Raw genomic sequence first — 12,629 nt, 5'->3', positions numbered from 1 at the left:
GATGAACTACAACTCCCAGCATCCTTAGCCATAATTTATCGTGGCTGGGTATGCTGGGAGTTGTAGTTCAGCAACATCTGGAGGGCCGCAGTTTGAGGAAGCCTGCTCTAAAGAGTCCTCCCATATTGAAACTTTGATCTAGGGACCCTAAGCCCCTTCTGAATACCCATATTGACATGCCCTTAGGAAGACCTCAGCTGAAGTGCAATGAACGAACTTTCCATTTTGTTTACACCCCTGCTAACTGGGCAAAGAGGAACCTTTTAATGTGGTGATTCTCTTTTATTTAGCAGGGGGAGAGTAACTGGCCCTCTCCACCCCCAGCACAGCATCCCCTCCAGTGGCTGTTGCTGGTGTCCAACTTATGTTTCTTTTTAGATTGTGAGCCCTTTGGGGACAGGGATCCATCTTATTTATTTATTACTTCTCTATGTAAACCGCCCTGAGCCATTTTTGGGAGGGCGGCATAGAAATGGAATGAATAAATAAATAAATAAATAAATAAATAAATAAATAAATAAATCCTCCTTTGGCCCTCCCCATGAAGAGCTAGGATTTGAACACTGACAAAAAGTCATGCAAATCAGACCCAGCTGCCTGCCTTTGATCGCACAATCTCTGTCAAGGCTTTGCTGAGCACTTCCTATCCTTGTTATTCCAACTCACGTGACCATTATTTAACATCAAAGCGTTCATTTACAAGTCTTATTCCAAAAGGCTCAAATCGGCAAGATGAGACCCAAGTGAAAACATGCTGGCGATCTTAGAAAACCAATATCCCAAACTAGAGTGTTTCCTTCCCCAAATTAAATACAACTTCCCCGCCCCCAGCTTCAAAGGTTAAAAACGCAGCTCTCTTGATTTCACAGCTTTTTACAAAATCGTCTGTGCTTGGTTATTCCTTCCAGAAAATGGAAAATGATTGTCACCTTATAAATCGCTGGGTCAAAAGACACAACCTAAGACTAGTGCGCATGGAACCTAGTTATTTCATAGTTATCTCATTCCCGAAGACATGATCCAAGCACAAAATTCCTAAGGCAAAGGAAAAGGAAAAGTCTAAATAATTCCACATCAAAAGCTTGCATGCATTTACTACTGCTAAGAGTGGTCCTCCAGCAAAATGGGATGGGGAGATTACGAGCTCTTGGGATCTAGTTTGCTGCTTTATTAGGATCACCAGGTCCAGCCGGCAGAGCCAGGCACAAATAGTAGCCAAGTGTGTCAGACACAAGATGGCGGCTCAAGGGGGTGGAGCCAGTTTCTCTGGCAACCCATGTACCATACACTGGGACGACCTGCATCTATAAGGGCAAACCGACATCTCAGTTACAGCAGATCAAGGATTCAAACACAAGACCCTAAAACAAGCTGGTAGAGCTTTACAGGTGAGGAACACGAAGGCTGAGATGCAAGTGATTAGTACAAAGCCAGCCATGGCATTTTTAGAAAGAAAGAAAAAACTTGCTACAATTAACGAAATGGGAATCACAAACCCTTGCTGAGAAACTACAAGTCACTCTGAGATCTACCAGTAGACCCCAATTCTGCCTACCCCTGCTGGAAAAATATATCAACGTATGCTTTGTTCTCAAACTGGTCTTGTAGTGGCGAGCATGAATTCCCCCTTTTACTAAGGCATCATCTCATACTGTGCGGGAGGAGGCAATGGTAAACTGCACCTGTATTCTACCAAAGAAAACCTCGTGGCTCTGCGGTTGCCAGGAGTCGACACCGACTCAACAGCACACTTTACTCACCACAAGGCCAGCCCTGTTGAAATATCGTGCTAATCATTCTCCCTACTCCCAGCGGTGAAACTTTTTTAAAAAAAAATATCACTGAGATCTTGATCATAAGTCCTTAAAACTTCTTTGGGGTAACCTGGGCTTTTTAACAGCTGGCAACTGAAAAACAACACATGCATCTGCTTTACATTAATTAGTGTAAGGTTTGACAGCTCCATCTTGTGGTCCGAAGAAATACATGCAGCTCCCCTGAAGTCCTATAGAATGACAGGAACCAAGAGGGAGGGGGGAGGACCGTGAACCTTCCTACCCCCCCTCCCGCCCCTGTTGTGCCGCTAACGTTTTGCCTTTTCAAGCAACACACAGTGCGCTCCACAGAAAACCTGCAAGGAAACCTTTGATCGTTCATTTGATAGCCATTTTTTGGCACAAGATACTAGAAAAGGGACTGTGTATATGAAAAGCAGGACAAACGCTGCCGAAAGGAGCGGCTCAAGCCCGATTTCTCCCCTAGGCGAAAACGGATTTTGCACACCGCACCCCAAATCTTGCTCTATGCAGGAGGAGGAGGTTGTGTTCCTTTCTCAAAATGTTTTCCTGGCTGCACCCGCTCCTCCCTGTCCAATTAGCCCATGTCCCAGGCCCACAAATTTTGTCCATCCTCATTATTTTTCCACCCTGGAGATGGAAACTAGGTGATCGTGTGGTTGCACCTACATCTTTTTCTGTGTTATCACCCTTTCTCTATCCCTACCCCCCAAGCAATCAGGGTAAAACTGCAGTCATTTTTGCACAGAGGGAAGAGTTAAGGTCACAAGGAACAAATTGTTGTACTATGGAATCGTCTTTGGTGGATGATCAATTTTCATTCCCAATCATCTAACAACATCAATCAGATTTTATAGTTGTTCTTGCATTTTTAAAGCTTTTAGAACTTTTTAGTGTGGACGCTACAGGCCTGATGGTCAGATCAAATCAAAGCATGCTAACATGTGGAAAGTTTAAAGTCTTGTAAAGCTATTATGTGTTTTCCATCTCTAGGGGTGTTAGACGTCAAAAATCAAAATGAGTGTTTGTCCCTCAGGTTGGTAGCACCCAACCTAGCTGGTTGATGTACTACCTGGCTTCACAAATTAGGAGGGCTGCAACGTGTGAATTATTGGTAGTGGGATAACTGTCAGCCCCTGCCCTAGACATTTTGTCTGGTAACACCCCTGAACATTTAAAAAAACATTTAAAAAAATCTGTTTTCTGTTCTTGTAAACTGCCCAGAGATTGAAGTTTGGGGCAGTATACAAATTTTAAAAATCAAATAAATAAATAATCTTTATTTTTGCAGCCCAGCACATGTGATGCATGTCTTTATTTAACATATTTATATACCGCCCACTACCAAAATCTCTAGGTGATTTACTATAATGAAACAAACCAAACACACAACAAATATTTATATTCCACTTTTCAACAAAAGTTTCCAAAGCAGTTTACACAGAGAAATGAATAATTAATTAGACAGATCCCTGTCCCCAAAGGGCTCACAACCCAAAAAGAAACATAAGGTAGGCACCAGCAACAGCCACTAGAGTGATGCTATGCTGGGGATGGATAGGGCCAGTTGCTCTCCCCCTGCTGAATAGAATCACCAAATTAAAAAGGTGCCTCCTTGCCCAATTATCAGAGGTAAAAGATTAAGAGAGACCTTAAAGGCCAAGCTGAAGACAGATGATCCTGGAGAGAATCTATCTATGTGGTCGACACCGACTTGACGGCACTTAATCAATCAATCAAAAGATTAATACATTAGAAACAATAACATAAAATTTAAAGTTAAGGCAATCAATAAAACTCAACTAAACACCACAACTACAAAGCTTGGCTAAAGAGATGTGTCTTCAGCTGTTTCCTAAAAGCCATCAGGCTTTCCATCTTGGAAAGAAAGCAGTTGAAGTCACAGCAGGCGAAAAGAAGATTCTCCTTTGTGTCTGCTAATAATAATAGCCCTCTGGTAGCAAAGATTCCCTGTCTCGCTAACATAGCACATACTAACAGTGCAGAGAACAAACTAATGAACAACAGGACACCTTGTAACACATGTCAAAGAAATGGCTTTATGAGTTGCTCGAGGACTTGCTCGTAAAAATTTCCTAGTGAAAAAGAGTGTGTGGAAAATGCAATGTTCCGATATCCCAAACCAATAGGGTTAGAATAGGAACATAGGAAGCTGCTTTATACCAAGTCAAACCTTGGCCCATCTAGCTTAGTAATGTCTACTCCAAGCTTTCAGGAGTCTCTCCCAGCCCTACCTGGAGATAGGGATGCACACGGAACCGGGCGGGGGACGTTCAAAGGCCGAGGGGAGTATCTTTCAGGGTGGGGGAGGGTGCACTTTCCCCTCCCTCCACTTCCCCCTCACTTGCATGTGGTTTTTTGAAAGTCCATCGGGGTAGCAGCGGACCTGCCTGCCGCCCCATTACCCCTTGGCCGGAAGTACCCAGATGTACCCGACATGCCTGTGTACATCGCACATGTGTGCACGCACGTCCGACACAGGCCGGCATGTCGGGTACTACCAGTCAAGGGGGCAATGGGGCAGCAGGCAGGCCCACTGCTGCCCCGACAAATTTTTAAAACACACACACACCCCGCCTTCAAACTGGTGGAGACCCATAAAGGGCCTCCAAACCTGTTCCGTGCACATCCCTACCTGGAGATGCTGCCAGGGATTGAACTTGGGGCCTTCTGCATGCGAAGCAGGTGTTCTGCCACTGAGCTCCAGGCCCTCATTTTCGATGCCATACAATTTAGCTGTAAAACGCTGCATGGAACCACTTCTGTTGAGAGAGCAGTTGGGGATGGCACGTCTCACTTTTCTTAAAAAGAGCTACCAGGGCCCAAACCGGGACAGTAGTGTGGGGAGAAGGAGAAGGCTTCAACTCTCTCGCTCTACCATAGTCCCGATCCAGATTGATCTATTTGACCTAGGAGGAAAGCTCCCATGGACTTGAAGTGATGCTCCCACTGGCCTCAACTGGGAGGGAAAAGGAGATCTGGGTTGGGACCACATTAAGGGCAGAATGTTAAAGCCCTCCTACCCTGTGCCATGAGTTCCAATTTGGATAGGACTGCTGCAGCTGCTCTTGGCTAAAGGAAAGCTCAGCACTCCCCTCCATTCATGCCTTGATTGTAAGGCTATTCTCACAATTCAAATTAGAGTCTGAGATGTGACCTACCCAAGTTGACAAGCTGTGTGCACTCCCTTTTCCTGATAGTCTGTGCGTAAAAGGCAAGGTAAGAGGGGGAGGGAGAGATTCTTCTGAGCAGCAGCCAGGTCAAAGGGCTCCGTACAGCCTTGTTAAAGACCTGGATACAGCTGCTGGGTCGGATGTAGCCCTCCGACCCAGCTCCTCTCTTCCAGATGATCACTTCCTCTCCCTCCTACCTTGCTTTTTACTGACAGACAATTAGAAAATGGGAATGCCCAAAAAAAGCTCCCATACTTGGGTAAGATGTGCCTCGTACCCTAACTGGAATCGTACAAACCAGCCTATAGCTTGGCCCTCCATTGGCCAAGGAATCTGAAAATCATCTAGTCCACCATGAGGATTCAGAGTCCCTCAGACCCTGCAAAGAGTCTAGACTAGAATCAGCTGGAAGGCTTAAGTCTTCTCTTCAAAGATAGAGAAGTTTCTCTCTCTTCCTTTGCCACATTTGGGGGGAAATATTACAAGAACCTGGAACCTGTAGAGAGACGCACTTCCAGCCAAAGACCACACCGCACTGGGATTTCACCCATGACTTTCGCCAGTGCGAGAGAGAGAGTGGGGGGGAGGGAGGGAGGGGGAGAGAGAGAGAATATTAACCACCACCAAGAACAAAGCCCCAGGAGGCAGGAAATGTTTTCTTTATTGATCACCATACTACTAACTTGGGGAAACCGAGCCAAATCTTCAAGCCTGGGTGGCTGAAGTTAAAGAATCCAGCATTTGTGCATGTAAAGGGCCCAGATTCTCAAGCATGTTGGCAGGACTCCATCATTGTGTATCCAGTGCTTCAAAATGAGAATCGGCCAGTAAGGAAAATCGAGGAACTAGGTGAGAACATTCTCCCAAATGTTCTCCCAAATTTCTCCTTGGTAGGGACATTGACATTTGGAGAGTATTTCAGTTTCTCCTTGATTCTCTCAACGTTTATTTTTCTTTCTTTCACACTGGTAGCTCCTTTGGGACAGGGAACCATCTGCAGTCACTGTGGTGGCAACCCAGTGTGGGAATCACCCCTACTAAAGGCGCCAAGAGGCACCTTTGAAAGCAGAGGCTATTTAAGCAGAGGGAGAGGAACTGTCCCTATTCAACTCCACTGGACTATTCATCCCTCCAGTGATGGTTGCTGAAGCATCTCTTCTGTTTAGCCTTTCTGGGGACAGGGAATGAGCTTTTTTTCTTGTTCTTCCTCTGTAAACCCCTCTGAAAACTTTTGTTCAAAAGACACACACACACACACACACACACACACACCAATAATCATAGTAATATTAATGCTGACAGGAGATCTGTTCAGCTATCCTTTTATCACCAGGCAACCAAGTGGTCCAGGAATACTCAGACAGCTTTCTCTTCTGCAGCCTAATTCCCTTCGAGCTCTCCTTCCATCTCTGTGTTTCCACCGCCATGCCAAGAGTTCTCCATCTGTTTGCCACGCTCTGTTCCACCAGTGAGACTGGCGGGTGTCCAAAGCGACTTGCAGATGGAGTGACTCCAGCAAGCAGGCAGAGGAGAGCTTGCTGACAACAGAAAGAGAAATCCCACAGGGATCAGAAGGGCCAGATTTGTGTGTGAGCACCCATGTGCCTCTTAGAAGGGAGAAGGCACAATCAAGGTGCTTGACGGAAATAGCCTGGGCCCAGAGGATTTAAGAAAGCACCTTCTTCTCCATGAACCCCACTGCCTATGAAGGTCACTGGGTGGGGAGATCCAGTGGCAGTTACTAACAGCTCATTCGGTGGCAACCCCAAACCAGGCCTTCTTTAGGGATGCTCCAGGGCTCTGGAACATGCTCCCAAACACAACCAGCACCTCCCACCTCCATCTGCTTTTAAAGCATCTCTTGCAAACACACCTATTTTATCAGGCCTTTGAGTTTATAATGTTTTAAAACTTTTTTTATTGAGGGTTGTTCTAATTTATTTTATACGATTGGAAGTTCTGATTGTTTTTAATTTGTAAACCGCCCAGAGATTTTATAGTGCATGGAATATAGAAATGTGATAAATAAATAAGTGTAAAATAATGCACACTGCTGAAAAAAATTGACAGGGGCTCATTTTTCTCCCTGTTTCTCAAAAGTAGAACTCAGGGGGGTCATGAAATGAAATGGATGGGCAGTAGATTCAGGAAAGGTACAAGAGAATACTTCAACCACAATCCATCATTAACCGATGGAACTCTCTGCCACAGGATGTGGCAATGGCTACTGGCTTAGATGGCTCCAAAAGAGAATTGGACCAATTTGTGAAGAAGCAGTGGTCTTTCAGTGACTATTAGGCATGACATGATGTAGCCTCCACGTTTTGAGGCAGTATCCCACTAAATACCAGATGCTGGGAAGGGCTGCTGCCTAAAGAATCTGGCGACTAAAGGAAGCAGAATGCTGGAATAGATAGCCCTTTGTTGTTCTTACTGATATACTAGAGTAGTGATGGTCTGTTTCTTCATCATGGGGCAGGGTATTATTGATTGATTGATTGATTGATTTCTATACTGCCCTTCCAAAAATGGCTCAGGGCAGTTTGCACAGAGAAATAACAAACAAATAAGATGGCTCCCTGTCCCCAAAGGGCTCACAATCTAAAAACAAACACAAGACAGACACCAGCAACAGTCACTGGAGGTACTGTGCTGGGGACGGATAGGGCCAGTTGCTCTCCCCCTGCTAAATAAAGAGAATCGCCACATTAAAATGGTGCCTCTTTGCTAAGTTAGCTTTTACTTGAGTACTGCATTCCCGCCATAGATACAAAGCCATCCTGGATTACTGGCAAAATGGCTTGGTCACAGTTTCTCTCTCCAAGACAGAGGTGTAGCTATAATTGAGTGGATGGGTTCAAATAATAACCCAGGGCTCCCAGCTCCTGAGGGTCCCCCAGCTCCACCCCTCCCTATTTTCTTCCTTATCCCCCTCACTCCGAGGGGGGAGGGGGCCACCAGGGAGAGGGGCTGCCTCTGCCCTGCTCTAAGACACCACCCTAAAATGTGTGAATAAGCCATCAGCTGATTCCAAAGGAACCCCTGTGGATTTAGCCCATCTGATGTCAGGGAACTGGTAGCCAGATGCGAAATAGGTTTACTCTGGAACAAATCTCCCTCGGTTCAATGGGAATTTCTTCCTGATCAACACGCACACATTCTTGGAAAGAAGTGAAAAGGGACAGTCCTGACTCGAAAGTCAACACAGTGAACCCAAGATGTCAGATTGCACACAAACCAAAGGATGCTTCGCAATATCCTGTTAAGTTGATTGGGCTTTCTCCTGAGTCAAACGCTTTACAAAGAGTCTGTGCAGCTTATAACTAAGAAGAGCTGATTTTGTGGTAGTGAGTGTGAATTTTCCCCTGTCCTAAGCAGGGTCTGCCTTGGTTTTCAATTGAATGGGAGACTCTGTAAGATATTCCTCTTAGGGAAGATTCCCCAGTTCACTCCCCGGCAGCATCTCCAGGTAGGGCTGGAAGAGACTCCTGCCTGAAATCTTGGAGACCTGCTGCCAGCCAGAGTAGATGCTACGGAGCCAGATGGAACAATAGCTTGACTCAGTATAAGGCAGCTTCCTATGTTCCCAACTACACACTGTGCTACAAGGGAAGGTTCAAACACTCATTCGCAGACAGCCAGGTTACTCATTAAAACAAAAAAAAGTTCAAAGAAGTTGAAAGTGTCCCCAAATGCCATGAGTTCTCAAGCTAGGCTGAACACCAAAATATTGAGGAAATGGACCTCCTTTGATCTCACTGAAGTGGCTTTGAAAGCAAGAGGCAGAGTGTCCCGATCATGAGAAGGAATAGTTCCACTCTGTGATGCACTGGGCAGATTGTGTTTGAAATGCTGCATTTTCTAAAAGGGTAGAGTATTGTCTACCCAGACTGGCAGCGGCTTCTCCAAGGTTGCAGGAAGGAGTCTCTCTCAGCCCTATCTTAGAGATGCTGCCAGGGAGAGAACTTGGAACCAGGGGTGTAGCAAGGTTGGAGTGGACCCAGAGACAAGATTTTAAAATCCCCCCCTGCCCCTGAAGCTCAGCTCATGAACTAAAGAAATCTTAAATGAGGCTGAATAGTGGTAACAAAAAGCAGAGTAAAATTTATATATCTCTCTATATCTATCTTATATGCCACAATAGAACATCATCCTAAATTATTTTTTAAAGGTTTTGTAAATTGTGGACGATGCAAGTCATTGAATGGTACTAGAGAAAGACATGCTGTTCTGGTAGCTCCAGGTCTTAATTTCGGAGGATGGATACAACTGAAGGAAGCCTGGGTGAGTGCGTGGCTGGGGGAGTCAGTCATGTGACTTGCCTCTGGGGGGCCCCCAAGACAGTGGGCCCCCAGACAACTGCCTCCTCTTGCCCTATGATAGCCATGCCCCTGCTTGGAACCTTCTGCGTGCCAATAGGGCTGCTTCCCTTCTAAGGCGAATATCTTCCAGTGCTCACACATGGCATCTCCCATTCAAATGCAAACCAGGGTGGATTTTGCTTAGCAACGGGGACAATTCATCCTTGCTGCCACAAGACCAGCTCTCTAAGGGGCGATGGGACTGCCATCTTGAAATACCTGAAGGACTACTCCATAGAAGGAAGAGCAGACTGGTTCTCGGTGGCTCCCGAGGGCTGGGCAGGATCCAAGGGGTTGGAATGAGGAGGAAACAGATGCAGGCTCTACATCATGGAGATCTCCCTAAGTGTAAAAGGAGTTGGCACAGCACTCTGACACAGTAGTGCTCTCCTTTGCCAAAGGTTTCCAAACAGCGGCTGGAAACTCTTTTGTCAGAGATGCTACAGCCCTACCCGGTGGCGGGGGGGGTAGACTAGAAGTCCTCAAGTGACCCTTCCAACACTCACATCCTCAGATTCTAGGAAAGTGGGCTAGAATGGAAGAGGGGCTGGTCTAACCACAGATATTAGCCAGGAGAGCTGAATGGATCCTCCATGTCCAGAGGCAGTATACCTGTGGGTTTGGGAAGCTGGAGACAACCACGGGGCAGAAGGTAGAGACCTTTGGCCTCACCTGGATGGCAGGGCGCTTCTTGTATGTGCAAAAGAAGTGGGGAGACCATATGCCTGTACTCTTAGGTGTAGTAGAACAGCCCTGCTCTCTGTCCCTTCTCTGGTAGAGGTGGTGATGTGCAATGCCGTGTTCTCAGTGGTAGCCCCAGCACTGCAGATCTTCCTTCCCAAAGAGGCTTGCGTGCGCCTTTCTTTGTACGTTTTTGAGGCATCGGGGCCAGACAGTTTCAGAAAACTTTGGGGGATCAATTGACTGAATAGAATAAAGTTTAACTGTTGGTACGACTGAGAGAGATTCCAAGATACGACTGAGAGAGATTCCTGCCTGCAACCTTGGAGAAGCCGCTGCCAGTCTGTGTAGACAATACTGAGCTAGATGTACCTATGGTCTGACTCAGTATATGGCAGCTTCCTATGTTCCTCCCTGCCTTTTAAAACCAGCAGCTCCTGCTTTAACATATACAAAGCTCACTTCTTATCTGTCAAAAGATCTAGGCTACGATTCTGTGCACACACTTACCTCTGAACACTCCCGGGCATCTAAATAAAAATGCATAGGGTTGCATTGCCTGGCCCCAATCCCATGCGCTTCAGAGTAAGCTACCCTGAACTCAGTGAGACTCCTGGACTGCCAGGGTGTAAACTTAACCTTCCTTATCTCCTGTATGACCAGTGTAGTGCCATGATGGATACAGTCTTGGATCCTGAAGACCTGAGTTCTCATCTTTACTCGGGCCAGTGGTTGCATGCAGAAGGTTCTGGGTTCAATTCAGTCCCTGGCAACATCTCCAGGTAAGGGCTGGGAGAGACGGCTGCCTGAAACATTGGAGAGCTGCTGCCGGTCAGAGTTGACACTACGGAGCAAGACAGACCAAGGGCCTGACTCAGTAGATGGCAGTTTCCTTTCTTCCTGTCGGGGATGGGGCTGCTGCTCATCGGTGTTTTGCATGCGGAAGGTGCTATGTTCAATCCCTGCCAGCATCTCCAGAGAGGGCTGGGAGAGACTCCTGCCTGCAACCTTGGAGAGCTGCTGCCAGTCAGGGTAGACAGTTCTGAGCTAGAACATCCAAGCGTCTGACTCGGTATAAGGCAGCTCCCTGTGGGAAGGGGGGAAATCTGTACGCTCCCTTTGCTGGACCCTCGGAACAGAGCTGCGCTATAGAACGAAGTTCCCCTGAACTTAACAGGTCTTACTTAGCAGTTGGCACGCTTGCGAGCGGGATACCAGGGTTGCTAGATCGTGCCCCCCCCCTCGCCACAGCAGCCCCCGGAGGCAACTCGGGCACTGCTTTTTATGTATTTGATAAATGTGTACACCGCCCACTACCGAAGTCTCGAGGCGGTTGACAGCATAAAACTAAAGAAGAAGTTAACAGTTAAAACAGCAAACCAGAAGGGAGGAAAAGTACCCACAGACATACCAACTAACTACAAAGCTTAGCTGAAGAAGAGACGTGTCTTCTCCAGTTGTTTCCAAAAAGTCACCCGGGATGGCCGTTCCTATTTTAAAGAGGAGAGCCGAGCCCGGCAGCTTGTGATGTGCGCCCCGCCCCGCAAACCACCCCGCAAGCCCCTGAGAGGGGCCGAATTGGAACCCAAGCCTCCCCACTCAAGGACAAGCCTCCTCTTGGGGAGCCCTCCCCCCTCCCCGAGAGGCTGGAGAGGCGGGCTAGCGCCCCGCGGGCTTACCGCCGCCGTTCTTGTAGCAGAGGTAAGGGAAGCGCCAGACGTTGGCCAGGTCCACCGAGAAGCCGATGACCGAGAGGAGGAAGTCGATCTTCTTGCCCCACGTCTCGCGGCCGGGCTCGGCGGCGCTGTAGCCGGGGCTGCCGCGCTCCAGCAGGGCGCTGCTGGTGTATTGCACGCCGTTCTGCTCCTTCACCAGGATGAGCTCCACGTCCTTCGGCGGCGGCGGCTGGTCGGGGCAGTCCCGGAGAGGCGCCACCGCCGAGCCCCTCCGCTCGGGCTGGCCGCTGCGGGGCTTGTTCATCTTGCCTTGGAACATCTGAGCGGAGAAAGAGAGACGGAGACCGAGGAGGAGGCGGCGGCGAGGGCGCGTGGGAGAGCGCAGGAGCCCAGCGCGGCTAGCTAGCTGGCTGTGAGGCCAGGCAGGCAGGAGGAACGGGAGCGAAAGGAGCGCCCCCTTCCTCGCCAGCAACAGGGCGCAGCGCCAGGCAGCCCTCTCCAAGGCGTGCGCCCTAGCCAGAGCGCAGCGCAAAGGCGCACCGAGGAGCAGGAGGAAGACGACGGGGGCGTGCAAATGAAGCGGCGGAGTGAGAAGGGTAACTGGCCCCGCCCAGGCCACCGCACCCCCCCCCCCGCAGGGCACCCCCTCCTTCTCCTTGGGGAGAAACTCCGTGGCCGGTGCGCTGCTCAGGCGCTGTGCTCCTCCTCTTCTGATATCGCCGCCTCCTCCCTGGCTGCACACGGGGACTGCTGCCCCGAGCCCTTTCTTCGCGCCCAGAGCGGCACAGTGCACGCCAGTGGGCAGGTCTCCTCGCAAGTAAGTCCCATCCAGGCCAACGGGCCTTACTCCCAGGGAAGCGTGTCTAGGAGCGGCACAGGCTTTCTGGAGCCAGTCCGCGCGCACCGGCCAGGAGGAGGAGG

The 12,629-nt window shown here is 48.5% G+C and overlaps 1 protein-coding gene across 3 annotated transcripts in view; it reads right to left on the bottom strand.

Moving 5' to 3' along the window:
• SLC6A2 (solute carrier family 6 member 2) overlaps nucleotides 1-12,264 on the bottom strand; it is a 53,752-nt gene extending 41,488 nt beyond the window's left edge. For 2 of the 3 annotated variants that reach the window (XM_053271613.1, XM_053271614.1), the window contains exon 1: nucleotides 11,712-12,264. In XM_053271613.1, the coding sequence (XP_053127588.1) occupies nucleotides 11,712-12,027 (316 nt within the window). In that variant the 5' untranslated portion in view covers nucleotides 12,028-12,264. Of the gene's footprint in view, nucleotides 1-1,760; nucleotides 1,847-11,711 lie in introns of those variants that run through there. The other variant, XM_053271615.1, reaches the window with a different exon arrangement.
• Between the last annotated feature and the right edge of the window lie 365 nt (nucleotides 12,265-12,629).

Source organism: Hemicordylus capensis, chromosome 9 (genome assembly GCF_027244095.1).
Source record: "Hemicordylus capensis ecotype Gifberg chromosome 9, rHemCap1.1.pri, whole genome shotgun sequence".
Classification (NCBI taxonomy): Eukaryota; Metazoa; Chordata; class Lepidosauria; order Squamata; family Cordylidae; genus Hemicordylus; species Hemicordylus capensis.
The sequence above is the reverse complement of the archived record's forward strand: the minus strand, read 5'-3'. Positions and strand labels throughout refer to the sequence as shown.